At 40.8% G+C, this 27070-nt stretch overlaps 1 protein-coding gene across 1 annotated transcript in view; it reads right to left on the reverse strand.

The window, feature by feature from the left end:
• Window positions 1-27070, reverse strand: part of LOC140186218 (kelch-like protein 20) — a 40298-nt gene that overhangs the window by 12405 nt on the left and 823 nt on the right. The window contains exons 2-7 of the mRNA XM_072240210.1: window positions 25460-26031; window positions 19507-19665; window positions 15884-15978; window positions 9514-9629; window positions 8443-8626; window positions 2291-2434 (exon numbers count right to left, since the gene is read on the reverse strand). Of these exons, the coding sequence (XP_072096311.1) occupies window positions 2291-2434; window positions 8443-8626; window positions 9514-9629; window positions 15884-15978; window positions 19507-19665; window positions 25460-26023 (1262 nt within the window). The 5' untranslated portion in view covers window positions 26024-26031. The remainder of the gene's footprint in view (window positions 1-2290; window positions 2435-8442; window positions 8627-9513; window positions 9630-15883; window positions 15979-19506; window positions 19666-25459; window positions 26032-27070) is intronic.

Below are 27070 nucleotides of genomic sequence, written 5' to 3' on the forward strand. Positions count from 1 at the left end.
TTCTGATGTCTGTTTTCTAAAAATATGTCATATATGTTATATCTTCTAACTTGACTTCCTTCCACTTCCCTACCTTCTTATTCTGACATCTTCCCCCTTCCTTTCCAGTCCTGAAGGGACCCAGCCCCAAATGTTGACTGTTCATTCTTTTCCACAGATGCTGCCTGACCTGCTGAGTTCCTCCAGCATTTTGTGTGTGTTGCTCTAGATTTCCAGCATCTGCAGAATCTCTTGCGTCATATATGTATATTTAATTTAAACAGAAAATTCACAATGGGTTTACCACAGAATAGTATCAGGCACAACAATGAAATCCATGGTGTTCAGTTTGTCCTCTCACTAGTGCACATCATCACAAAGTGGCCAAAGGTTGCTTAAAATGAGAGAAAGTCAACATGATTTGAGAGGAACATGTATACAGTATTTCAGAAACAAAGGATAAGAACAAATGTAAAAAAAATCATTGTATTTCAGTCAGAGGGGTGAATCTATGGAACAGTTGTAGTGAGAATTTAAAAATATGCACCACACTTAACAAGTTTAAAAATTATTTTAAAATAATTTAATGAACAAATATAAAATACATGATTTAAAATGAATGGGAGTAATGTAAATAAATGATACTTGGAATTGGATTTTGTGTTAAAAGATTATGAAATTTTTTGCTTTGATGTGATGATTGATGCCAAATATGTCGTTGTATAAGTAAGAGGGGTAGGCGTAATAAGCTGTAGCTTCAGCCTACACCCTTTCAGTCTGTTTTAAAGAATATCTATGTTTTTTTGTTGTAATTTTGCCCAAATAAAAGAAATCTTTAAAAAAAAATCTCCTTATCTAATCACTCAGGATCTGGGTAAAAGTTGGCAAGGATGTTGTAAGAATTTAACAGGATACAGAGATCAACAATGCTGAAAAAGTTACTGTTAGTTGTCCAGCCAGCTTCTTCATATTGTAGAATTATCACATTTATCCATACAGACCTGTTACACTATTCATTGGGATCGTGGCTGATCTGCAATCTAACTTCATATGGCCTTCTTCAACCAGATACCTTTGGTGATAACAAAGACTTATCATTGCAAATTTTAAAATTAATTTTTTAATGTCAAATGATATTTGCAGAAGAGAATTCCAAACTTTTACCTTTCATAGGTAGTGATATTTCTTAATTTCACTCTCAAAAGGCCTTATTTTAATTCCAGAACTCTGTCCCTAGTCCTTTTTTCCCTAACCCAGAAGAAGTAGTTTCTCAATATTCATTCTATCAATTCCCTATAATAACTTAAAGAAACCATTTCAATCCCAAGGAATAAGTATCTACTTTGCTTAACTCTTTCTGCTCAGTGTTCAAGGACTGTTCTGCTAAATTCATATCAATGTATATAAAAGCCAGTATTTCCTTTCCAAGGTGCACCATGGCTCATGATACTCCAGGTAGAGAAGGTGCTTTTTTCTACTGCTCACTGCATGGAGCAAGCTATCTAACTGGATGAATCCTAATGTGCACTAAGCTAGAGCCTGATTTAGATAGTAGAAATCACTGAAACAAGACACTGCTCTGTGATACTGCAAACCAATATTGGATTGCCAGAGAAAGACTCAGTTCCAATTTCCTGTCATGAGTGACTCACTTTCAAACCAAAGAAACCACAAGAAAACTGAACCTTACCATCTTTCTCATGAGTGGGCAAACGGGCAATAACGGAAGTAAGGTTTCAACCTTACAAGACTCACTGTTGTGCCAAGAAGCCAAAGGTGGTCATACACAAGCACATTTTGCCACCTCCTGAAGATACTACAACTAATTTAACATCACCATTTACACCTTTAGAGATTCAGCCACTGTTTGGAACTCAATAAGTGTAGTAACTAGGCCACTGGGAAAAAAAAGTGTTCCTGAATCCAACCGTCAGGTGACTATTTCTAACAGTAGTCTTTTCCAAATGCAGCATTGTCTAGAATCATCTTCAGCATATTACGAAGGTCCAGTGCAGGGCAGCTTGTTACCAACTTTGCATTTTAAGTCTCCCCTCACCAAATACTTTATTCAGTTTATGACATCAAAAGGAGCTTGGTAGGTGCGGCCGTTTATTCTCTCCCGTGAGGCAGAGCCCCATTTGTAATCAGTCCCCTCAGATCCTTCTCCCAGTTGTCCCAGTACGTGTAATTAAATCTACCCTGCTGAATGGTCAGAAATCCTCAATTAAGAAAGAGAATGGAATGGTTCATGCACCCTTTAGGCAGCACCAAGACTTTAGTCATTGAATAGGCAATTAGATGAAAACATTACCTTTCGACAATGTTAAGGCAGGACACTCCATCTTGTCCTCCAACAGCATATAGGTATCCTCCCAGCACGGCTACCCCAACACTGGTTCTACACGTGCTTGTTGGAGCTACATCACTACTCCACTGGTTTGTCTTGGGGTCATACCTTTGCAATACAGCCGAAATAATATCAAATTAGAAGAGACATGGTTTAGTAGGAGAACCCACAAATTCGAACACATTATTCTGAAAGCTTTCAAGATGTAATAAAAAGACACAGTTCTCACCTATTTTTCATTTACTTAGACAACACTATCATGTGTACTTTTTGCAGATCCAAAGACAAACAAAAACAAAAGGAACGTCACAGCAAATCAAGTAAATTGTCAGTTCATTACTGCAGCGCTTATCGTTGATTAATCATTCAGACAGTGAACTTGAGAAAGACAAAACAGTATGGATGAATCAAACAGGAGAAAAAAATGCAAATTTTACTCTTAAAGATAAAACAAATTCATTAGCATAAACTATTTAAATTTAAATATCATCTACAGCATAGAAGGATAAGGAGTTTTATTAAAAATCTTAAGTAATGAAGGAATATCTGCTACAAGACATAAATTTGCACATCATACATTGAATTTTTTTTTGTAAACCCCTTAGGTCTTGCTGAAAAAATTCCAACATTTTCCCCCAGCTATGCCAGTTAATCTTTCATAATTAAATCTGTCAATTATCCATCTTCCTTTGAAAAAAATGTAGATATTACACAAACAAGCTAGACAGTATTTTAAAGACATACAAAAAAGGATAGACGTGACTGGACAATGGACCTCTAGAGGTAGAGGTGAAGAAGGGAGAAAGCTGGATAAGAAAAAGCCTGGCAAAACATCCAGTTATTACTCTCCTTACCTATTTAGTTATTACACCAACAGTTAAATTTGCCTTCATTTTGTAAATAACCGAACAAATATTGGCCTTTTCTCCTTGGAGCAACAGAGGACGAGAGGTGACCTGATAGAGGTGTATAAGATGATGAGAGGCATTGATCGTGTGGATCGTCAGAGGCTTTTTCTCAGGGCTGAAATGGCTAACACGAGAGGGCATAGTTTTAAGGTGCTTGGAAGTAGGCACAGAGGAGATTTCAGGGGTAAGTTTTTTTTCCCCCACAGAAAGTGGTGAGTGTGTGGAATGGGCTGCCGGTGACAGTGGTGGAGGCGGATACAACAGGGTCTTTTAAGAGACTCTTGGATAGGTACGTGGAGCTTAGAAAAATGGGTAACCCTAGTAATTTCTAAGGTAAGGACATGTTCGGCACAGCATTGTGGGCCGAAGGGCCTGTACTGTGCTGTAGGTTTTCTATGTTTCTAAATATTTATTTTCCAAACTGAATTTTTCTGAACCAGTCTGAATATAACTAATAATTAGATCTCCTTGAACATGCTACATGTATTCTAATCATTATAGGAAGACCCCAAATCATTTATGCTGCCTTTGGCTCAGTGTTACAGGAAAACCCCTCAGTAGCACTGCTCCAAGTGCCTTCTTTGCACAATACAGCCCAACAATCTGTAGCAACCTTGAGGATTGGAAGTGTGAAACCGGCCAAACTGACCACTGGAAACTTTGTGCTCAGGAAGGGAGCCCCAATGTTGCAAGGAACATTGCCTTCTGACCGCAGCACTCCTCTTCCCACTCACAAAACCTGATTCCTTTTGCTTGCTCCTTGGCGGCTATTATGTGCTTTTTCATTAGCAGCAACATTAATTTTGAAGTAAGTAGAAAATGCTTATGCACGGCACATGAAGCAAGCACATTTCTGCCAAGACCATGTACAAATAACTATGTGAAATTTCTCATGGTTGCTACTGCTTGTCTGAACAACACACAAAGTCTTTGATGGACAAAGTCTTCTCAGTTAATCACTGAGAACTCCAGCTGTGCAACAGTCAGTGCAAGAGAATGAGCACTTCCCTCCAATGGAAGGAAGCTCAGCCACCACATTTCCTAGGATGGTGGTGAATATTGGAAGCTCAGGTTGAAGCATTTGATGTTGCAGTGTTTGCCGAGCTTGGCAATTAGCTTGCAGACGTTTCATCACCAGTCGAGGTGACATCCTCAGTGCACAGTTGTTGGTATCTCTCTCTGGGAGTGCTTGCGTTTATATAGGTCCCCCGTTTGCTAGCCTCCGTCCTGATTGGGTACCACTTCAGTTGACTTCTGAACCCTATTGGCTCTTGTTTTTCTGGATCTTAAGGGTTCGTAGATGGCTTCTATTTCAATATGATTGTTACAAGACACCACAACATCAAACTATATTTTCTGCATTATTGCTCTAAAGCAGGGGTCCTCACCCTGAGGTCCATAGACCCTTCAGTTAATGGTAGGGGTCCATAACATAAAAAATGTTGGGAACTCCTGCTCTAAACTAATTACAAAGTTTACTTCACTTTCAATCCTTCCAGCCAGTGCACAGGTCTACGAACAGCCTTGTGCAATTAACCTTGATAAGTGTCTCATTTCTCATTACTTTCTCAACTAGTATGGAAGGGGACAATAGTTACTCTCTGTAAGGCACAATCAAGAGATTGACGGCACACTCACTTCCTTGCCAAGACGAGTGCAGCTCCAACCGTACCCAAGCTAGACACCATTCAAGATAAAGCATCCTGCTTAATTGATATCCTTCTTACTTCCTCCACTGCTTCACAACCACCACCCCCAACCCCCCCAGCGCATTCGACCCGACTTAGACTATGACACCACTTCCCAATCCTGCAACATCACCACCCACAGGTTTCCCTACAAATTATATATCGTTCAGATTTAGAAACAGAGGGTCTTTCATTTCACATGGCTCAAATTAAATCCCATGACACCTCATCAAACAGCACTGAATAACTGCAATGGTTAGAGTTCACAATGACCATCAATACTGGCCCAGCTAATGAAATCCACATTCCACAAATGGGCTGAAGAAGAAGAAATCTAATAGGCTGGAGACTGCACAGGCAGAATATGACGTGCCGTTCCTCCAACCCGAGTCTGGCCTCATCATGGCAATAGAGGTCTGGGTAACCCCCAACCCACAACACGCAAGACACATGAGCATATTAAGCCATTCAGCCCATCAAGTCTGCTCCACCATTCCAGCATGACTGATCCCAGACTTCACTCAACCCCATACACCTGCCTTCTTGCCATTTGATGCTCTGACCGATCAGGAAACTATCATCTTCTGCCTTAAATATACCCATGGACTTGGCCTCCACCACAGTATGGCACAGTATTCCACAAATTCACTACCCTCTGGCTAAAAAAATTCCTCCTTACCTCCGTTCTGAAAGGTCATCCCACTATTTTGAGGCTGTGCTGTCTAGTTCTGGATACCCCCATCATAAGAAACATCCTTTCCATATCCACCCTATCTAGTCCTTTCAACATTCGGTAGATTTCAATCAGATCCCCCCCGGATTCTTCTAAATTCTGCTGAGTACAGGCCCAAAGCTGTTAACTGCTCCTCAAATGTTAACCCCTTCATTCACAGTATCACCCTCGTGAACCTCCTCTGGACTCTCTCCAATGACAACACATCCTTTCTGAAATATAGATAGATAGATATACTTTATTAATCCCGAGGGAAATTTGGTTTCGTTACAGCCGCACCAACCAAGAATAGAGTATAAATATAGCAATACAAAAAACCCCCAACAATCAAACAACAAAATGCAAACTATGCCAGATGGAAAATAAGTCCAGGACCAGTCTATTGGCTCAGGGTGTCTGACCCTCCACGGGAGGAGCTGCACGTTCGACGGCCACAGGCAGGAACGGCCTCCCGTGCCGCCAAGTGTTGTATCACGGTGGAATGTGGCCGAAGTCCAACAGTAAAAAGTTCAATATTCAGTCTGCAAACACGTTCCTCGATCGTAATATGCCCCGGATTGCAACATCCGTTGTTAACCAGATCAGTAAGCACCCAACTCCTTTGCGCTTACTGCTCTCAGTGCACTTCCAGCCAGCCGGAACGGTATTACCCACCAAACTCCTCTTCTCCAAAAGTCTCTGTTGTCTCGACCCAGTCCCCTTTCCTCAGCTTTGTGATCCCCCTCTGTGTGTTTTCCTCTGGATTTCAGCAGGGGTGTCTGCCGCTCTGTTCGCTAAACTGGCCGGTATTTGCTGGTCCGTGGAATACACAATGCGACTTTGCTTCTGTCCCGCGTGTCGGGATGTAACCAGTAACCATATAGGGCCCAAAACTGCGGCCTGACTAGTGTCTTATAGAGGTTTGGTATTATCTCGTTTTCATATTTTATCCCCCTTGAAATAAATGCCAACATTGCATTTGCCTTCTTTAACACAGACTCAGCCTGTATATTAACCTTCTGGGAGTTTTGCATGAGGACTCCCTCTGCACCTCTGATGTCTGAACCTTCTCCCCATTTAGATTATAGTCCACACTATTGTTCCTTTTACCAAAATGCATTATCGTACAATTCCTAACACTGTATTCCATCTGCCACTTTTTTGCCCATTCCTCCAATTTGTCCAAGTCCTGCTGCAATCGCATTGCTTCCTCAGCACTACCAACCCTTCCATCTGTCTTCATATCATCAGCAAACTTTGCCACAATGGCGTTAATTCCATTCCCCCCCCATTCTTACTTCATCCCCCGCCAACTTCACCAGCCATCCCTCAGCCTTCTTATTCTTGTGCCTGCCCCTTTGCTTTCCAGTCCTGATGAAGGATCTCAGCCTGAAACATCAACTGTTTATTCCCCTCCATAAATGCCGCCTGACTTGCTGAGTTTCTCCAGCATTTTGTGTGTGTGTGTGTTAGAGAACTGCAGCAAACGTGAGCAAGTAAAATTAGAGATATAACATAACTTCATAAATGAATGATAATCCTTTTGCTTCTCTCATTTTTGAGAACTTTGTGCAACCTATAGTTTAACAGTGACAGCAGCAAATCATTTTTATGATGGAAACATTCAAGTTTCCAAAACATTACTTGACTATCCAACCTATTACGCCTATTGTGCTATTCAATTAGATTGTGCTAGATCCATAGATTTAAAACAAGGTCTCAGCAATTTGTTTTGAAAGAAATGCTTTATTGTTTATATAGAGTAGATGTCCAGGAATTCACACAGCTCTAATTTTGCAAACCAGGGAGAAGTAAATGCAGGGCTACAATAAAACAACATCTGTACATCTGGTCCAACTTCAACTTATGCAAGTTAATTTCTAATATTTAATGGTTTCTATATTGGTGATAGTTTATTCTATCAATCTAGTATCAATTTTTTGTATAGTATTTATTGTATCAATTCTGAGCGTCACAGGAAGTCATTCCTGCCTGTGGCTATCAAACTTTACAACTCCTCCCCTTGGAGGGTCAGACACCCTGAGCCAATAGGCTGGTCCTGGACTTATTTCCTGGCATAATTTACATATTATTATTTAATTATTTATGGTTTTATATTGCTATATTTATACTCTGTTCTTGGTTGGTGCAACTGTAACGAAACCAAATTTCCCTCGGGATCAATAAAGTATGACTATGACTATGACTAGTACCCTTCTCTAAGGGCTCAGGACTGGTATGGAAGCAACAAGTACTTCCTCATTCAGAAATGTTCGATTGATTGAATCCAAGTTCCTAGAACTATCCCGAGTAAAAAAAGTTCCTTCTAAATTCTCTATTGGATTTTTCGGTGACGATCTTGTGTTGATTGCCTCTAGTTAATAACTTCCCCATAAATCAAAACCTTTGGTTGTATCACTCTCTCATACAGAACGAAAGATTGAATTCATAATCCTAGTACCCTAAAGGTGCAGCAATTTTGCTGATTTCCACTTTAAGCACCCAATCTTTATTTGCAAGCCTACACAAAAAATACCTCCGGGATATAAACCTAATCTTCCAAGATTAGTTAAAAGATAGTAATTTGAAGCATGACACTACCCTCACCCCAATGATATTTGCCTGCTTTTCCCAGGCAGCAATAGCCAATTCACATCCCAAATGTTACCCAATAAAATCAACTGCTAATACTGGATCCTGATCAGTATGACTTAGCCCCAACAAGACCATACAGTAATCAGATGTGCCGCCTGCTTTTTCATGAAGCAAAAATAGGCCATTGATGGAAAAAAAAGTCTTTAAATTTACCTTTCTACACTATTGAGATAGGAAGACCCATCATGACCTCCAACTGCGTACAAAAGATCATCAAGAACTGCCACGCCGACACCGCACCTTCGCTTAGACATCGACGCCATCATCCGCCATTCATGTGCTTGAGGATCATAGCGTTCCACACTGGAGATTGCATCACCACTGCACCAACCACCAACTACATAAAAAAGAGACAAAAAACGTTAAAAGATAGGATGAAAAAAATTCTTGTATTTAACACAGTTTTGCTCATCCATAATCTCACTTGCTAATGTTAGAGGCTCAGTGTTCACTGGCTTGAAGCTGTACCTAAAGCTCTGTCCATCCCAATCAAGCTGCTGTTAATAAGATGATGTTTCTAGGAAATGGGGAAGAAATAAGATACAGAAAGCGATTGAAAAGTTCGATAGGTCAAGCTGTGGACCCTTGACAGTTAATTTCCCGATGCTGGCCATAAGGAGTTTGTACATTCTCCCTGTGACTGTGTGGGTTTCCTCCGGGTGCTGTGGTTTCCTCCCACAGTCCAAAGACGTACCAGTTGGTAGGTTAATTGGTCAGCGTAAATTGTCCTGAGATTAGGCTAGGATTAAATTGGGGGTTGCTGGGTAACGTGGCTGGAAGAACCAGAGCGGCCTGTTCCGCAATGTATCTCAATAAATAAAAATTATTTCTCTTTCCACTGATGTTGCCTGGCCTGCTGAGTTTTTTTTTAACATTTTCTAATTTAGGTTAGCTAGAGGTGCTGCTTTATTTAGCTTGATTAAGGGTTAAAATCTCTCCATTTAACAATCCAACATTAAACTGCGTGCTGAAAACAACTGTTAACTGAAAAGACAATTTTATATGTCTAGCTGCCAGCTTAATGATTTGCAGTATGTTTTAGTAAAGCAGGCAGATTTATAAGCCCTATAACGACATACAGTAATTTTGGGAAAGACTAATAGTATGACGTTAGATTCATAATTAACAGAAAACACTGTTGAATCCGCAGAAATGTGAAGTATTTAGTAATAGGCTAATGATACAATAAACCACGGTTTAAATAAACTGCCATGTTCACCTTACCAGCAAAAAGCACCTCTCCACATCGAATAGGTTTTCGAGGTCGAGTTCGAGGGCCCTGCATTAGGGGTCTCTCCTGTGGCAGAAGTAGATAATTTTTTGCTTCATCCAAGAGATCTCTGAAGAACACATGGAGTTGGGCAATACAAAATGAAAATGTGGTGTTGGAATAGAGAAAAAGATCATTATAATGCAAGCATTCATCTGTCAAGTGCATATAATGACACACAGCTGCAGCAAACAAAGAGAAAATATACAGATGCTAGAAATCAATGCAATGCACACAGAATGATGGAAGAACTCATGAAGGGTCTTAGCTCGAAATGTTGACTGTTTACCCTTTTCCATAGATGTTGCCTGGTCTGCTAAGTTCCTCCAGCGTTTTATATGTATTAAAAAAAGCTACATTGAGTGCAACTTGCACAGCATTGCCAACTCTAAACAAATATTATATAATTGCTTCTTAAAGGCAATTAATCTGAACTGCAATACTTTCCAAAGATATTGATTGTGACATTCTTGTGAATATTGAACTGTTTCAGAAGTATTTTATTCTTATCACAGAGATCAGTGAATGACAGAAGGGAAATTATCTAGTCCTATTAACTAGTATCTTATAAATTTGCCCATGAAAAATTGGTTAGAATACCAAAAAAATGCTAATGGAATTCAGTGAGTACAAGGCATGTTTATTTGTCTTTACAAAAGGCTTATTTTTCCCCTATGAAAAATTACAACCAAATAATGGTTCTTTTAAAAAAAAAGCAGGGTCAGGATTATATAAATAAAATTCAATGAACAAAAATCAATCACAACATGCATATAGATTCCACTTATGGCCCATCCAAAGCAAAATGTACATTTCACAATACTTAAAGTTTTAACTGGAATGGAGTACTAACCATTAAAAGAAAAAGCCCAGCTATATGCAAAGAATTTGAAAATGAAAACACACAGGGTAACATTAGGGATTTCGTTCATATAACAAATATTCTAATTGTAGGGACCTGGAGCTACAGTATATATCTAGCAATAGACTTCTACACAGTAACTTGTAGATTCTAACAAATCAGCATGGATTGAATATCTCAGACTGTTCTAGTAGAAAGCAACAAAGAGCAGCCAATGTTAAAAAGGTGCAAAAATCTAGAAAACACTTCAGCAACCAGCCTTATACAGCTATCAATAAAACTGTTCATATAATCAGATGTTTTAAAACTTAAGTAAATTACCCTTATAAAAACTGTATCCGAGAATAAGCCCCAACATCGATTTCACTTTGGATATTCCATTCAACTGGTCAAACATTAAAATGCTGTTGGTTCAAGAACACAAGAAAATAGAAGCAGGAGTAGGCCACCAGGCCTTTCAAGCCCATCCAACCATTCAATCATTTCATGGTTAATCTATGCTGGCCTCAGCTCTTCTTCAGTGACATTTCTCCCATAATCTTCAACTCCTCAATCTTTAAAAAATTGATCCACTTCCCCTTTAAATATATCTAATGATATGGCTCCCAGTATCACCAGGGGCATAGAATTCCACCAATTCACTGGCTTCCGAGAGAAGACCTCAATGTTAAATACCAAGTCCTTATTTTCTAGCTACATCCTTTTGCTTGTGACTTCCTCCCTACTGAAAATATAAACATCTACCCTGCCAAGCTCAGGGTCTTAGAATACCCTTAGGATCTGAAATATTTTGAATAAGGTCACCTTAACTCTAAAGATTTCAGTCTCTGGAGTTGACATGCCTATCTTGATGGGACAGCAGTAAGTTGCTAGGAATTTGTATAATTGCACATGTCTCCTCTATTTTAATAGAGAAAGTATGACAGTTACGTTACTAAGTTACTTTCCACTTCCAAAAAGCTTCTGTGGTTGATCTCAGACTATCTGGCAGGAGGAAAGCATTATTAAAATACTTTGCCATTGAGAGTTGATATTCCATTAAGGGAAAGTATTTCATAAGAAACTCCACTTATTTAATGCAGAAATTCAGTACCTTTTTTACATCCCTGATCTGGACACATCCTGCCACTTTGCAACTGTATTTTCGAGCAAATGGATTCACCTCAGCATGTTTGATGAAATAGTTTTCATTTCACTATATGTTTTGATGTACGTGTGATAAATAAATCTGAATAAAATTATCTATCATCCAACGTTAAATTCCAGCTAAACTGCTTTCCTAATACACAAATACTAAGACAAATGTAGGACTGGCAATTTACTACAAATAAGATTCTGGAAACAATTAACTTTCAGCTGGTAACATCAGCATTTTGTCATTAATAGTCAGTCCAAATCACCAAATAAAAGCAATAAAAATAAAATGTTTAAAATTTATGATTTCACTTAAAATTAGTGAGCATTGTTAAATAATGGAATACTCAATTTCCCTTAATGTTTAAAATTTATATCACATATTCTATAGACCTCTCTTTAAAAAATGCTCGGATGTATAAGACCTAGTGCAAGGAAAAAAACTTGAAGTATCTGGAAAATATTACAATCCCGTAATCAGTTCAAGAATAATCATTAAAAATAATCAATTAAGTCTCAAGAGCTCTGTTGGTGATTATTGCATATGCAAAGCATCAGGGCAGATTAAATATGTCTGCATCAAATATGAGGTCCAGAAGTCAAGGCCCAGGTCTATCAATCTCTGCAAGTCCACTGGGGAAGCTGGGGGCCAGCGTCTGCGAATCCACGAGTCCACTGGAGCTGGAGGCCAAAGACGACCTGTCCTGGGGTTGGAGGATTGCGTGTGTGTATTGGTGGGTGGGACTTGTTTCACTACTTTTGTAGGACTAAAGTGCTACATTTTGGTAGGACTAATCAAAATAGGACATACATGGTAAATGGTAGGGCATTGAAGAATGCTGTAGAACAGAGGGATCTAGGAATAATGGTGCATAGTTCCCTGAAGGTGGAATCTCATGTGGATAGGGTGGTGAAGAAAGCTTTTGGTATGCTGGCCTTTATTAATTAGAGCACTGAGTATAGGAGTTGGGATGTAATGTTGAAATTGTATAGGGCATTGGTAAGGCCAAATTTGGAGTATTGTGTACAGTTCTGGTCACCAAATTATAGGAAAGATGTCAATAAAATTGAGAGAGAACAGAGGAGGTTTACTAAAATGTTGCCAGGGTTTCATCTCCTAAGTTACAGAGAAAGGTTGAACAAGTTAGGTCTTTATTCTTTGGAGCGTAGAAGGCTGAGGGGGGACTTGATAGAGGTGTTTAAAATTATGAGAGGGATTGATAGAGTTGACGTGGATAGGCTTTTTCCATTGAGAGTGGGGGAGATTCAAACAAGAGGACATGAGTTGAGAGCTAAAGGGCAAAAGTTTAGGGATAGCATGAGGGGGAACTTCTTTACTCAGAGAATGGTAGCTGTGTGGAACGAGCTTCCAGCAGAAGTGGTTGAGGCAGGTTCAATGTTGTCGTTTAAAATTAAATTGGATAGATATATGGACAGGAAAGGAATGGAGGGTTATGGGCTGAGTGCAGGTCGGTGGGACTAGGTGAGAGTAAGAGTTCAGCACGGACTAGAAGAGCCGAGATGGCCTGTTTCCGTGCTGTAATTGTTACATGGTTTATATGTTATATACTTTTTTAAAAATGGTATGCTCTGTTTTGCTGTGTTCTGTGTGGTTATGCTGAACACCGTGGGCGTGCTTTGTTGGTGCCAGAATGTTTGGCAACACTTGTGGGCTGCCCCCAACACATCTTTGGGTGGGTGCATTGGTTGTTCGTGGAAACAGTGCATTTCACCGTATGTTTTGATGTACACGTGACAAATAAATCTGAATCTGGGGGTGGGAATGAATAACAAAACTAAGCATTTTTCAGCACTGATTGTTTTGATCTCCACTTTCATGTAGTCCTTGTAATTTTGTAGTTAAGTCAGTGCAATGAACTTGTTGGTCATATAATCAAAACAGAAAATGCTGGAAACATACAGAAAGCATCTCTGCAAAGTGTTAGTATTCTTCAAGAACACACAAACAAGATACAGTAGGTAACAATATACCCAATGGGGAAATTCAGGGGAAAATATTCATTTTCCAGATAATTGTCAGAATTAGAGCTTAATATCATAAATAATTCTTGTGATCGATGCAAGTATATTGAAGGCGAAGGCTGGTGACACAAGTGTGAGAAGGGCATGCCTGAATGTTTTTTTTGTGTTGTGCCAAGAATACGCACTTTAAAGAGTTGGAACCCCCTTGCAGCCTTTTACTGCAGTCTTCCTGGAAGTGTTAAATAAATGAGCAAGTGACAACAAAAAAACTGCACTACATTTTAACAAAGTGTGCTAAAACACTGCCCAAGCCAATTCACTTTATGGCCAATCAGTAATAGGGGAGAATCTTTAAATGATTACTTTGCTAATTCCAGCTGAAGGCCAGTGATTAATTCACTATTAAAACTCTGTATGTTAAGAGTTGTTGCAAATTGGATTTCCATAGCTTTGTCCACTTCCACTACAACACACATTGTGTAAGATCCCAAAACTGATTGCCCCTCTTTAGCTAGTTCATAAAATTTCAATAACTGGTCTTAACACTATAATTTGATCAATGTTCTGTACTCTTGCAACTGACTTGAGGGAAAAATTGCATGATAGTTTGAAAATCATTACTGTACATTTGAAACACTACAACAATGTTTTACTTCCACCCTTTTTAGATAGTTCAAGTCAGATATCAGACATAATATCAATTCACAAAAGCTCTCCTCCCAAAACTGCACAAATTTTTGTTTAAATAATTGTAAATGATGGTGTGGAGTCAAACGCCACTAGACAGTTCTTCAGCAAAGCTCAAATAGACTAAAACTAAAATAAGTACTGAAAAAAAAATCACTGTAACTGATACGAAGATGTAAAGACTTTGCTCAAATGGAGTTCCAAATCACTTGAAACTACAAAATGACATAGATGTTAAAATGAATAACAGATCAACAGTAAATACAAAATGCTGGAGGAACTCAGTAGGTCAGACAGCATCTATTGAAAAGAGTAAACAGTCGACATTTCAGGCCGAGACCCTTCATCAGGACTGGGGAAAAAAGATGAGAAGTCAGAGTTAGAAGGTGAGGGAGAGGGGAGGAAGAAATACAAGGTAGTAGGTGATAGGTGAAACCGGGAGGGGGGGAGGGTGAAGTAGAGAGCTGGGAAGTTGATTGGTGAAACAGATACAGGGCCGGAGAAGGGGGAATCTGATAGGAGAGGACAGAAACCTTCAGAAGAAAGGGAAGGGGAGGAGCACCAGGGGGAGGCGATAGGCAGAAAAGGTGATAAGATGAGAGAGGGAAATGGGAATGGGGAATGGGGAAGGGGGGGAATTAACGGAAGTTCAAGAAATCGATGTTCATGCCATCAGGTTGGAGGCTACCCAGATGGAATATAAGGTGTTGCTCTTCCAACCTGAGTGTGGCCTCACCACAACAGTAGAGGAGGCCATAGACTGACATGTCGGAATGAGAATGGGTGGCCACCAGGAGATCCCATTTTCCTCTGGTGGACGGAGCGTAGGTGCTCAGCGAAGCGGTCTCCCAATCTACGTCGGGTATCACCGATTTACAGGAGGTACCAGATACAGTAGATGACCCCAACAGATTCACCAGTGAAGTGTCACCTCACCTGGAAGAACTGTCTGGGGTCCTGGATGGTAATAAGGGAGGAGGTGTACGGACAGGTGTAGCACTTATCCTTGCAAGCAAAGCAAATGGAGGAGCAACACCTTATATTCCGCCTGGGTAGCCTTCAACCTGATGGCATGAACACTGATATCTTGAATTTCCAGTAATTGGCCTCCCGCCTCCTTCACTATTCCCCATTCCCATTTCCCTCTCTCAACTTATCTCCTAACCTGCCCATCACCTTTGGTGCTCCTTCCCTTCTCTTCCTTCTGTGGTGTTCTGTCCTCTCCTATCCCCTTCTCCAGCCTTTTCTCTCTTTCACCAGTCGACCCCAGCTCTCTACTTCACCCCTCTCCCTCTCCCGGTTTCACCGATCACCTGCCACCTTATACTTCTTCCTCCCCTCCCCGCCACCTTCCTACTCAGAATTCTCATCTTTGTTTCCAGTCCTGATGAAGGGTCTTGGCCTGAAACGTCAACTGTTTATTCATTTCAATAGATGCTGCCTGGCCTGCTGAGCTCCTCCAGCATTTTGTGTGCATTGCCTAGATTTCCAGCATCCACAGGTTTTCTCTTGTTTGTAAATACAATGAACAATTATCCAGCTTCCAGTGATCAGCCATTTTATACAGCAATGTTGTGGCTTCATAAGTACTGATTGATTTTTTAAAATATAGAAACTCTTCCGTATAGCACGCTAGCTCAGTGTACGATGGATATTACCTGCACATTTCATCACTTTTGATCAAAGAGTCTGTTCCAACTGTGCCAACCAAGAATTTAGGACTCAGCAATGGCAGTCGAACATGTTGCAAGACCTAGGGTGGGGGAGAGAATGGGAAGAAGAAAAGAGCACAAAACTTCACTGCAATATATATTATTCAGAGGTATACCCTACAAACCTGAGAACTACAAAAGGCACTTTGACACTTCTACTCTAAACAAAGACTGCTCACTATAGTCAAAAGACTGCCAGCATTAACTAATGGAAAGTTCTTAAAGATTAAAGATAAAGATTAGCTGTATTTGTCACAGGTACATTGAAACATACAGTGAGATGTGTTGTTTGAGTCAAATTAGATCGGCAAGGATTGTGTGGGACAGGCCACAGGTGTCACTATGCTTCTGTCACGAACCTACAATTTACTAACCCTAATCAGTAGATGTTTGGAATGTGGGAGGAAATCAGAGCACCCAGAGGAAACACTCGTGGTCAAAGGGAGAACATACAAACGCATTACAGAGAGCAGTGGGAATTGAACCCTGATCAATTTTACAGCTAGCCGTGTAATACCATAATGCCAACTGCTACACGACCATGCCGCCTATTCTCCCATTTTCCATCTCCTCCCTCAAGTTGCTGTAACTTCAATCACACAATTCAAAAGCAATCCCAAAGTCACGCCAAACCCAGCATCTAAGCCGGCAGTTATTGTATCAATACTACCATTCCAATTCCCACTGTCTTTTATTAATACGCCCATTCAAAGTCAAGCTGCACAGAGTTGGAGGTGATGGTGGCATTGACTTTGCCTCAATTTATCTAATGGTTAGTTTTAATTTTTCAGGCAATTGCTGGTTGCAAATAGCCACGGAAAATGGTTCGGATTTTAGTTAAAAAATGCTACAGTAGAAGTTATTGGGGTTACTTTGCACCTTGTGCCAACTATCACCAAGTAAGAACCTCACCTGTCAACAGAGAACCCAACAATACAATTGACACTTTTTGTTTAAATTATGGGACAGCTGCCAACAATCAGCTAAATCCTTACTCAAAGATGCTACATAGTAGTTATGACAGTCTATGGAGATGACTCAGAATAACCCAAAGCAAAAGAAAGTCATGTGAATTATTGGTTAGCCTCAACTTGTTCTTTGAAAAATGACCTTAATTATGAGAGTTCCCTGCTACTATAAATAAGATGACTTTTCAGATAGCACAGTAGCAAAGTTGTCAGCACTACGCTTCACAGTACAGGTGACACAGGTTCAATTCCCTCCTCTACCAGTAAGGAGTCTGTACATTCTCCCCAAGAAAGCATGGGTTTCCTCTGGGTGCTCCGGTTTCCACCCACAGTCCAAAGACGTACCGATTGGTAGCTAGTTAGTCATTGTAAATTGTCCTGTGATTAGGCTAGGATTAAATCAGGGGATTGCTGGGCAAAGGGCTGGAAAGGGCTTTTCTGTGCTGTATCTCAACAATAATAAAAATAGTGATAATATTTGGATAGTATTATGATGAAATAATACAAATTAGTGTGAGATTGTACAAGTTACTATTGTAGTACCACTTGTGACTTGCAACTCCAAAATCGTTCTCATGGAATACAAAATATACTGTAGATGGATTAACATAGAGCCTTTCATGGCCTCATGCCATTTCAATTTACAATTTACAATGGAAAAATTTCAGAGGATATTCACCTTGTTAAAGTAGGAAACACGACAGCCAATTGGCACATGGCAGGCTGCAGAAGTAACTGTTCAGGTGGGTATTTCATGACATTTAAAAAAAAGTGTATGCCAAAGTTCCAGCTGCTACATCAAAAACCTTAATACCCACAAACACATTTTCAAATTAGAGGATGCTGTTCACTTCTTAAGAGCTTTCCTCCTACTCAGTGTGCTGCTACATTTGAGATGATTAAATTTGCATTAAAATTAAAGCAGCTTGAAGCCTGCCGCTGCATGATGAACTAAGGGTGGTCCTCCACATTATTACAGAGCAGAATTGAGAGCAGCTTCAAAATTTACAAACATGTGCCAAGTAAAGCAGAATTTGACATTCATTCTCCTTTACAGGATGTGCAGCTCTGCTGTCTTCTTTAGCATCATCAAGGAAAGTTATTGGCCACGGAAATAGCAATTTATTCTCATCATAAAATACTTTAGAAGTGTTATTTGGTGCAGGGTGTGAAAGTGAAATTTTAACGGTGTATTAACCTGTACTTAAGACTCTGGCTCTAAAATTATTTTGCTTCATGACATCACTATCATCAAACACTAGCAGCTGCCTTGACTCAATAATGATACCAGGCAATATTGGTAAATATCACAGTTTGGTAGATTTTCGTGGCAGTTTTCATCAAGATTAGTGGCCATGATAGTTACTCAATCTCAACAGCACAAACCTGAAAGCAGATACATCCCAAACAGGACTAGAATTAACATTTTTAACAGGAAAAGTGTGACTTTTTTTATATTTTGTGATCTGATCTGACTGAAATTAGCATTTTGGAACAAATTTCAGGTGTGTTTTTTTAAGTCCAGACATGCAATTATTGAGAAACAAACTCATTATAAATATCCATTACAAACAATAAAGTCAACGCTCATAACATCAACTAACCAATGTGTTATATGTGCCTCAGATGTGCCTACTGTTTTGGGTTAAGTCCTACTCCAAAGGTTTCAGGTAAAATATCTAAGCTAACACTCTAGTGAAGCAGGGAGTACTCTACTTTGTCAACCATTGAGCACATCTACGTGAAATGTTGTTGCAGGAAAGCAGCATCCATCATCGGAGATCTCCACCCACCACCCAGCTCATGCTCTCTTCTCACTGTTGCCATCAGGTAGATGGTACAAGAGCCTCAGGACTCACACCATGAGGTTCAAGAACAGTTTCTACCCCTCAACCATCAGGCTCTTCAATAAAAGGGGATAACTACACTTACTTGCCCCATCATTGAGATGTTTCCACAACCAATGATCTCACTTTAAGGACTCTTTATCTCATTACCTCATGTTCTTGTTATTTATTTATATTTGCATTTCCTCAGTTTGCTGTCTTCTGCACTCTGGTTGATCTTTCATTGATCCTGCTATAGTTACTATTCAATAGATTTGCTGAGTATATCCACAAGAAAATGAATCTCAAGGTCATATATGGTGACATATATGTACTTTGATAATAAAATTTACTTAAAACTTTAAACTTTGAGTACTCTATATCAAATGAAATGGCCCACTCTGTTCTCACAAGCAAAGTTAAAAATTCCAAAGACCTCAACCAGAACAAGAGCACTGCAGTTACATCCAGGGTCCTGGACAACATTTATCCCTCAGTCAAAATCACAAAACATTCGGTGATTATTACACTGCTGTCTGTTGATTGGCTTCCAGTTACACTGCCTTCTGTTGATTGGCTGCCAGTTACACTGCCGTCTGTTGATTGGCTGCCAGTTACACTGCCATCTGTTGTTTGGCTGCCTGTTATCCCATTAGTTCTTCGGATGAGAAAAACTCTGGAGCATCCCAAGAATATGGAAAGCTGAGATGAATTCAAAACAACATGCAGAGAGAGCATAAAAATCTACTTTTCCACTCAATCACTTCCTTCATACCTGAGCAAGGTGTCCCCTCCTCTCTTGAATGTTATATTTGACCCAGGATACAACAGCACTGTAAACCTGTTCCTCACTTCGCACATTCAACTCATCACTGGAAATAATGTCAATCATCTGGTTTGCTGGCAGAAGCATAAACTCCTCACTCTCCATTACCTGTGTAAAAAGGATTCACAAAAAGCAAAAGCTTCAATTTGGTATTAAAAACAATTATAATTGAATAAGAATATATCAATGGATGCACTTTGTCAATAGATAAGGGTGTCTTCTGTGAAGTGAGCATATCCACTGTCCCTGTAAACACAAAATAATCTGCAGATGCTGAGGTCAAAGCAACACTCACAACACGCTGGAGGAACTCAGCAGGTCAGGCAGCATCCGTGGAAAAGATCAGTTGACGTTTCGGGCCGGAACCTGGTCCTGACCCCAAAACGTCGACCGATCTTTTCGAGGGATGCTGCCTGACCTGCTGAGTTCCTCCAGCGTGTTGTGAGTGTTCCACTGTCCCTGTATGTCACATGTAAACAAGAATAGCTTCATTCCATAAAGTTACAAAACTTTATTGAAAATATACAAAGCCTGCATTTTACTAAAAAGTTTTACTAAAAAAAAGTTTTACAATCAAAAACATATGGTTTCATAATAACAGGATTATCACACCATGTACACATTTCCCTTTGTAGGAGCTTAAAAGAGAACATTCCAGTTAGACTAGAATCTACTCAAGGGGTGTTACAAGAAAGGGGGACAACAACAAACAGACGTAGGTGGACAGCCAGGGCTTGAGCATCAGAATTGTGCACGGCTTCCTTTCAAACAGAAGCCGAGTAGACTACCATTCGAATGCACTTGAAATGTATACCAGCAGCTCATACGTATCCACCATGACACAAAAGAGCAAAGAGCGATTATAGCTGTCTAGACTTACCAACTTTCGCTGTATACTCTTTGGGAAGCTGAAATGACCCTGTAATACATTACAGTGCTCTTTTATAGCCAAATGTATCTGCACCTTGTATGCTTTATAAAATCTGATTTGTTATTTGTGATGAAGTGCCAGTAAGGCATCACAAAATGCCAAATACATTCAGTGGTCACTTCACTAGGTACACCTGCTTGTTAATGCAAATATCTAATATCTTTGGAGTTTAGAAGAATGAGGGGGAGACCTCATAGAAACATTTCGAATGTTAAGAGGCATGGACAAAGTGGATGTGTCAAAGTTGTTTCCCATGATGGGGGAGTCTAGTATGAGAGGGCATGACTTAAGGATTAAAGGGCGCCCATTCAGAACAGAGATGCAAAGAAATGTTTTTAGCCAGAGGGTGGTGAATCTATGGAATTTGTTGCCACGGGCGGCAGTGGAGGCCAAGTCATTGGGTGTATTTAAGGCAGAGATTGATAGGAATCTGAGTAGCCAGGGCATCAAAGGTTATGGTGAGAAGGTGGGGGAGTGGGACTAAATGGGAGAATGGATCAGCTCTTGATAAAATGGTGGAGCAGACTCGATGGGCCGAATGGCCGACTTCTGCTCCTTTGTCTTATGGTCTAATCAGAGAATAACGTAGTTGCAACTCGATGTATAAAAGCATGCAAACATAGTCAAGAGGTTCAGCTGTTGTTCAGGCCAAACATGAGAATGGGGAAGAGATGTGATCTAAGTGACTTTGAGCATGGAATGATTGTTGATGCCAGACAGGGTGGCTGATCTCCTGGGATTTTCACACACAAGTCTCTAGAGTTTACAGCGAATGATGCCAAAAACAAATAATCCAGTGAGCAGCAGTTCAGTGGGTGAAAACACCTTGTTAATGAGAGAGGTCAGAGGAGATGGCCAGAGCGGTTCAAGATGACAGGAAGGCAAATAACAACACATTACAACAGTGCTTTGCAGAAGAGCATCTTTGAACCTTGAAGCTGATGGGCTACGACAGTAAAAGACCATGAACTTACACACATTAGCCGCAGGAGGTGCCTAATAAAATGGTTACTGAAAGTATAACCCAAATATCCGAAGAATTAATTCATTCCATATGGGCATAATACTTAAGTGAGAATATACAAAGAAATCAAAATTTCTAATGCTGAAATAAACAGGAGTCAATCAACTTGTCATAAAATCTGGCGCTCTTTACCTGACCCTGAAACTGGATCGTTGACTTCCTCATCAGGAGACCACAGTCAGCGTGGATCAGAAATAACATCTCCTCCTCACTGACAATCAACACTGGCACACCTCAAGGATGTGTGCTTAGCCCACTGCTTTACTCTCTCTACACCCATGACTGTGTGGCTAGGCACAGCTCAAACGCCATCTATAAATTTGAAGATGACACAACTATTGTTGGCAGAATTTCAGATGGTGACAAGGAGGCGTACAGGAGTGAGACAGATCAGCTGGTTGAGTAGAGTCACAACATCAGTAAGACCAGGGAACTGACTGTGGACTTCAGGAAGAGAATTCAAGGGAACACTCTCCAGTCCTCATCAAGGTTCAGCAGTGGAAAGAGTGAACAGTTTCAAGTTTCTGGGTGTCAACATCTCTGAAGCTCTATCCTGGGCCCAACATATTGATGCAATTACAAAGGAGGCACAACAGCGGCTGTATTTCATTTCTATAGACGTTCCCGTGGAGAGCATTCTAACTGGCTGCATCAGTGTCTGGTATGGAGAGGCTTCAGCAATGGATCTGGAAAAGCTGCAGAATGATGTCAAATGAGTCAGCACCCTGATGGGCACTAACCTCCCCAGCATTGAGAACATCCTCAAACGGCAATACCTCAAAAAGGCTGCACCCGCCATTAAGGACCCCCATCACCCAAGGCTTGCCCTCTTCTCATTGCTAACACCAAGGGGGGGGGGGCGAGAGACAGGTGCGTGAAGACACACACTCAATGTTTTCGGAACAGCTTCTTCCCAGACGTCCCACCCTGCAAAAACTCATTTCAGGGAGGTAGCACCATCAATTTGCGGGAGACTCCCGGAACTTCCGGGAGAAGTGGGATGTCTGCAATAGAGTAGCTCCTTAGCAGCTAGCCAGTTAGTTTAAATAACGTTAGCTATGCTAATGAACAAATGACACCTGTTAAACTCACCTCAACGTGTCTTTTACAGTCTTAACCCACCATGGGCAATAGAAAAGTCACTGTTGCAAACAGAGCAGTGAACAACACTGTCATTATTTTTGACCCCTATTAGGCAGGGGTACACTTCAGTGTAGTCTGAGGTGACGTACATTTTATATTTTCTTTTTTTGGAACACTATGCCATAGCACGCTCGCTCTCTCCCTCTCTCTCCTGCGCTCTCTCTCTTGCTCTCGTGGTCTCTCTCTCTCTCTCTCTCTCTCTCTCTCTCTCTCTCTCATGGTTGCTCTCGCGTTCCCTCTCTCAAAGAAATTGATTTCCGGGACATTGTGTATATTTGCGGGCACCAGGGACCCACTATTAATATGCGGGAGACTCCCAGAACTTCCAGGTGAGGTGGGATGTCTGGCTTCTTCCCCTCTGCCATCATATTTCTGAATGGACATTGAACTCACGTACACTACCTCACCATTGCCCCTCTCTTTTAGCACTAATTATTTACATATATTGTAATTGATAGTGTTTTTATGTATTGCACTGTACTGCTGTCACTAAACAGCAAATTTCATGGTGTACAATATGTCAGTGATATTGAACCTGATTCTGATAAAACCAAATAACTTCTATACCAATATAAAAGCTGGCATTTTACTAAGGAGTTTTTAAATTCAAAATACATAGTTTCATAACAACAGGATTATCACACCACAAAACATTTCTCTTTGTAACATGTTATGTATTGGCATTCTTTTCCTTAGGGGAAACAAGAGGCAGTCTTCAGGAAAGGTGGTGACTGCAGAGGAAGACCTGCGTCTCACTATTTCACAAAGCATTGAGCAATCTATGTGGTATTTACAGATCGCCAAGTATAACCTTGCCCAAGTCTTTAAGGTTACATGCTAACTGCTTTTACTTCCTGCAGTTAATCAGACTACTTCTTACTTAGAAGATAATAGACTAGAAAACAAGAAAATAATTTATCTTACTTTTATATAAAAAAGGTCCAAGGATAGCTGAAGGAACAGAGAAATGTGGATTTAAACAACTATAACACCTAAAATATAACAACTACAAGTAAAAGTGAAAACGCAAGAAATTCGGCTGGAAATCCAGAGAACGCACACAAAATGCTGGAGGAACTCAACAGATCAGGCAGGCAACTATGAAAAGTAGTAAAGAGTCGACTTTTTAGGCCGAGAGCCTTCATCAGCTGGCCTTCCACAGATGCTACCTGACCTGCTGAGTTCCTCCAGCATTTTGTGTGTGTGCACAAGTGTAAGTGTCACAGCTAATCTTAATCCTGGCAAATTTCTTTCTGTGCTAGACAGGATTTAACTAAATACTACTGAGATACTATGATGTGGTCTATTTACACCAAAGACTATTTCAAGTTATTTTGAAAGTGGATAAATGCAGTACAAGTTGTGCAGTGGTGATAAATTATCCAATCTCAGGACCAAACAACGGGAATCAGTCAGATGCCTGATCCTCCTAATCTCCAGTTAAATGAGTGTTCTTCTTGTGACTCCATTTCACGGTTTATAACAGCAATTTAATTGCTCCAGATAAAAAACATCAAATGTGGTAACATTCAGCAGCTCAGACAGCATCAATGGAAAGAGAAAAAAAGAAAAAGTTTTATATCCAAGTTTTATATGCTCCCTGTAATCAAGGATGGATTATGGGAATGGCAGGATAGACAGTTATCTTATTAAAATATAATCAAAGGCTAGCTCCAGAACAGTAAAGATGTGGCTTTGCTGGTGGACACAGGTGACCCTCTAGAACCACTGTGAAAGCATGAAATAACAGGACAGAAACAGGAAGACCAACTCAGATTCAGATTTATTTATCACATGTATATCGAAACATAGTGTGCAGTGAAATGTGTCATTTTAGTCAACAACTAACACACCCAAGGATGTGGTTGGGACAGCCTGCAAGTGTAGCCACATAATCTGGCACCAACATACGATAGCACGCCCACAACGTTCATCAGAACAACCCAAAAGGTAACCAAATAAAACAGCAAAACAAGCCTCTGTCCCACCCTCTCACCTACCCAGCTGTAGTGGTAGTTAATCGGTTATTCCTCTGCCACTGTGTTAGCCACTCCCACATGGGAGGAGTTCACATACTGTACAAGCAGTAGGCTTGTCAATAAAGTTCCGTCAAGTATCCTGCATACAGGCATCCTGGTGTGCTCTGCTCTGTCCCTCAATAACAAACACAGCACCACCTACTCACACACACAACAGGCCTCCAAACCCAGTGCAGGCCACCTCTGGGCAACCCTAGTGACCTGGTTGGGGGAGGTGGGGGAGGGGGTGTTCACCAGCCTACGTGACTCATGCGCCATACGGATCTCCAAGACCCAGGACTCACTCGCCTGGGGTCGCCGATCTCTTCAGCTCCTGCCAACCTGACCTGCGGGATCTCTGTCCTTTGACTGTGGAGTGCTCCAACCTGAACTCTAAACATCAGCTCCTGTCCAAACTCTTTGTTAACTTCCCCTCATCCCTGAATCTAAATCCTAAATCGTCCCCCTAATGACCCTGGCTGCCTTACGAACCTGAAAAAAACAACAAAATCTGAACCACGACATCTGCGAACATCATAGCCCAGCGTCATCTCTTAAATTTCAGCTCCATTTAGTCTGTGTATATAAGATGACTGCCTACTTGTACTCTTTTGAAACTTTACACTGTGGCCCTTGTATCTGCTAAGATTCATTGTACCACCAACACAAAAGCTGCCTATGGGACGACATAGCAGTCTCCAGATTGCCATTCCGAATTCCATTCTTCCATCCGCAATTCCAAAAATAGTTCAATTCGTGGGAAGGAAAAAAAATGAAATTTCTCACCTCCTGAAAGTTGTGTTGTGTGAACTTATCCGCCACCCGCAGCAATTCCCTGCACGCGTGAGTGTCAGCAAACGCTCGGATTCCCAAACAATTGGACGGATCTAGCTGCCGCTTTAAAAATTCACAACAGGTCTCCTGAATCTCAGTCAGCTGCAGTAAGCAAGCAGCTGGCAGCAAAGTCTGAACATTGTTCTCTTCCACAATAATTTGGGATGTATATGCAAATTCAATGAGAAGCTCGATGGCCCGCTCATCGATGTCTCTAATGAGAACCTCCGTCTGTCTACTCTCAGCAAGCTCGCTAGTGAACATCGCATGGAAGTACGGACTGCAAGCCGCAAGCACCACTCGATGGGCATAGATCTTCTTCAGGCCTACGACAAGCACCACGTCGCACAGGCCCTGGTTCTTCCTCAGCTGGTTGATGGCGTCCAGCGTCAGCCGGGGGTGTTTGTCAGAGACATAGTGCAAGCACGCAGACTGAGGCAGACCCTCCGGAAGCCGGTTCGGGTCACCACTTGTGCATCGGCTGGTCACATCCATTCCTGTCACCACCGGAGACATGTACAGATCTAAAAAAAACAGGTGTGAAAATTTGTTCATTGAAACTCATTTGGTGAGCAGGCATCCATTCTGCAAAATTATCAAGCTCTTCAATGGTTCAATTTAATATCAGAGAATGTATACAGAATACAGCCTGAAATTCTTACTCTTTGCAAACATCCACAAAACAGAAGAAAAAAAACCCTGGAGTGAATGACAGAAAACGTTATAACCCCACAGCCCCCTCCCTCTCCCATGCACATGCAGCAGCAAAAGCATCAACCCTTCCCCCCTCCCCCCCAATTGTTCCAGCGTCTTGGTATTTCGATCTTCTCTGCCACAACCCAACCAGACAAATTTAATGTCATTCTCATTTTTTGAAAATGTAATTTTAATTTGCAGAGTACAGCGTAGAACCAGGCCTTTCAGCTCCGAGTCCACGCCAAGCATCACTTACACCAGCCCCTTGTGAATCCCACTTTATTCTCCCAATCTTCCTTCCCAGATTCTACAACAAAGTTCAAAGTAAATTTATTACCAACGTTTATATATATATATGTCACTATATACCACCCCGAGATTCATTGTCTTGCAGGCATCGTCAGCAAATTCACAAACCATAACAGAATCATTGAAAGACTGTACTCAACAGGGTGGACATACAACCAGGGTGCAGAAGACAACAAACTGCGCAGATACAAAAGAAAAAAAAGTAATAATAATTAATAAATACGCAATAAATATGGAGAACATGAGATGAAGAGTCCTTGAAAGTGAGTCCATAGGTTTTGGGAACAGCTCAGTGCTGGGGCAAGTGAAGTTGTATGAAGTTAGTCATTTTGATTCAAGAGCCTAATGGTTGAGGGATAACAACTGTTCCTGAGCCCGGTGGTGTGAGTCTTGAGGGTCGTGTTCCTGACGGCAGAAGAGAACAGAGCACGACCTGGGTAGTGGGAGTCCCTGATGATGGAGGCTGCTTTCCAGGGTTGTACTTGGTGACATATATGTACTTTGATAAGAAATTTACTTTGAGCTTTGCCGTAGAATCTAGGCAGGAACTCCACAACA

The sequence above is a fragment of the Mobula birostris genome, chromosome 22, assembly GCF_030028105.1.
Source record: "Mobula birostris isolate sMobBir1 chromosome 22, sMobBir1.hap1, whole genome shotgun sequence".
NCBI lineage: Eukaryota > Metazoa > Chordata > Chondrichthyes > Myliobatiformes > Myliobatidae > Mobula > Mobula birostris.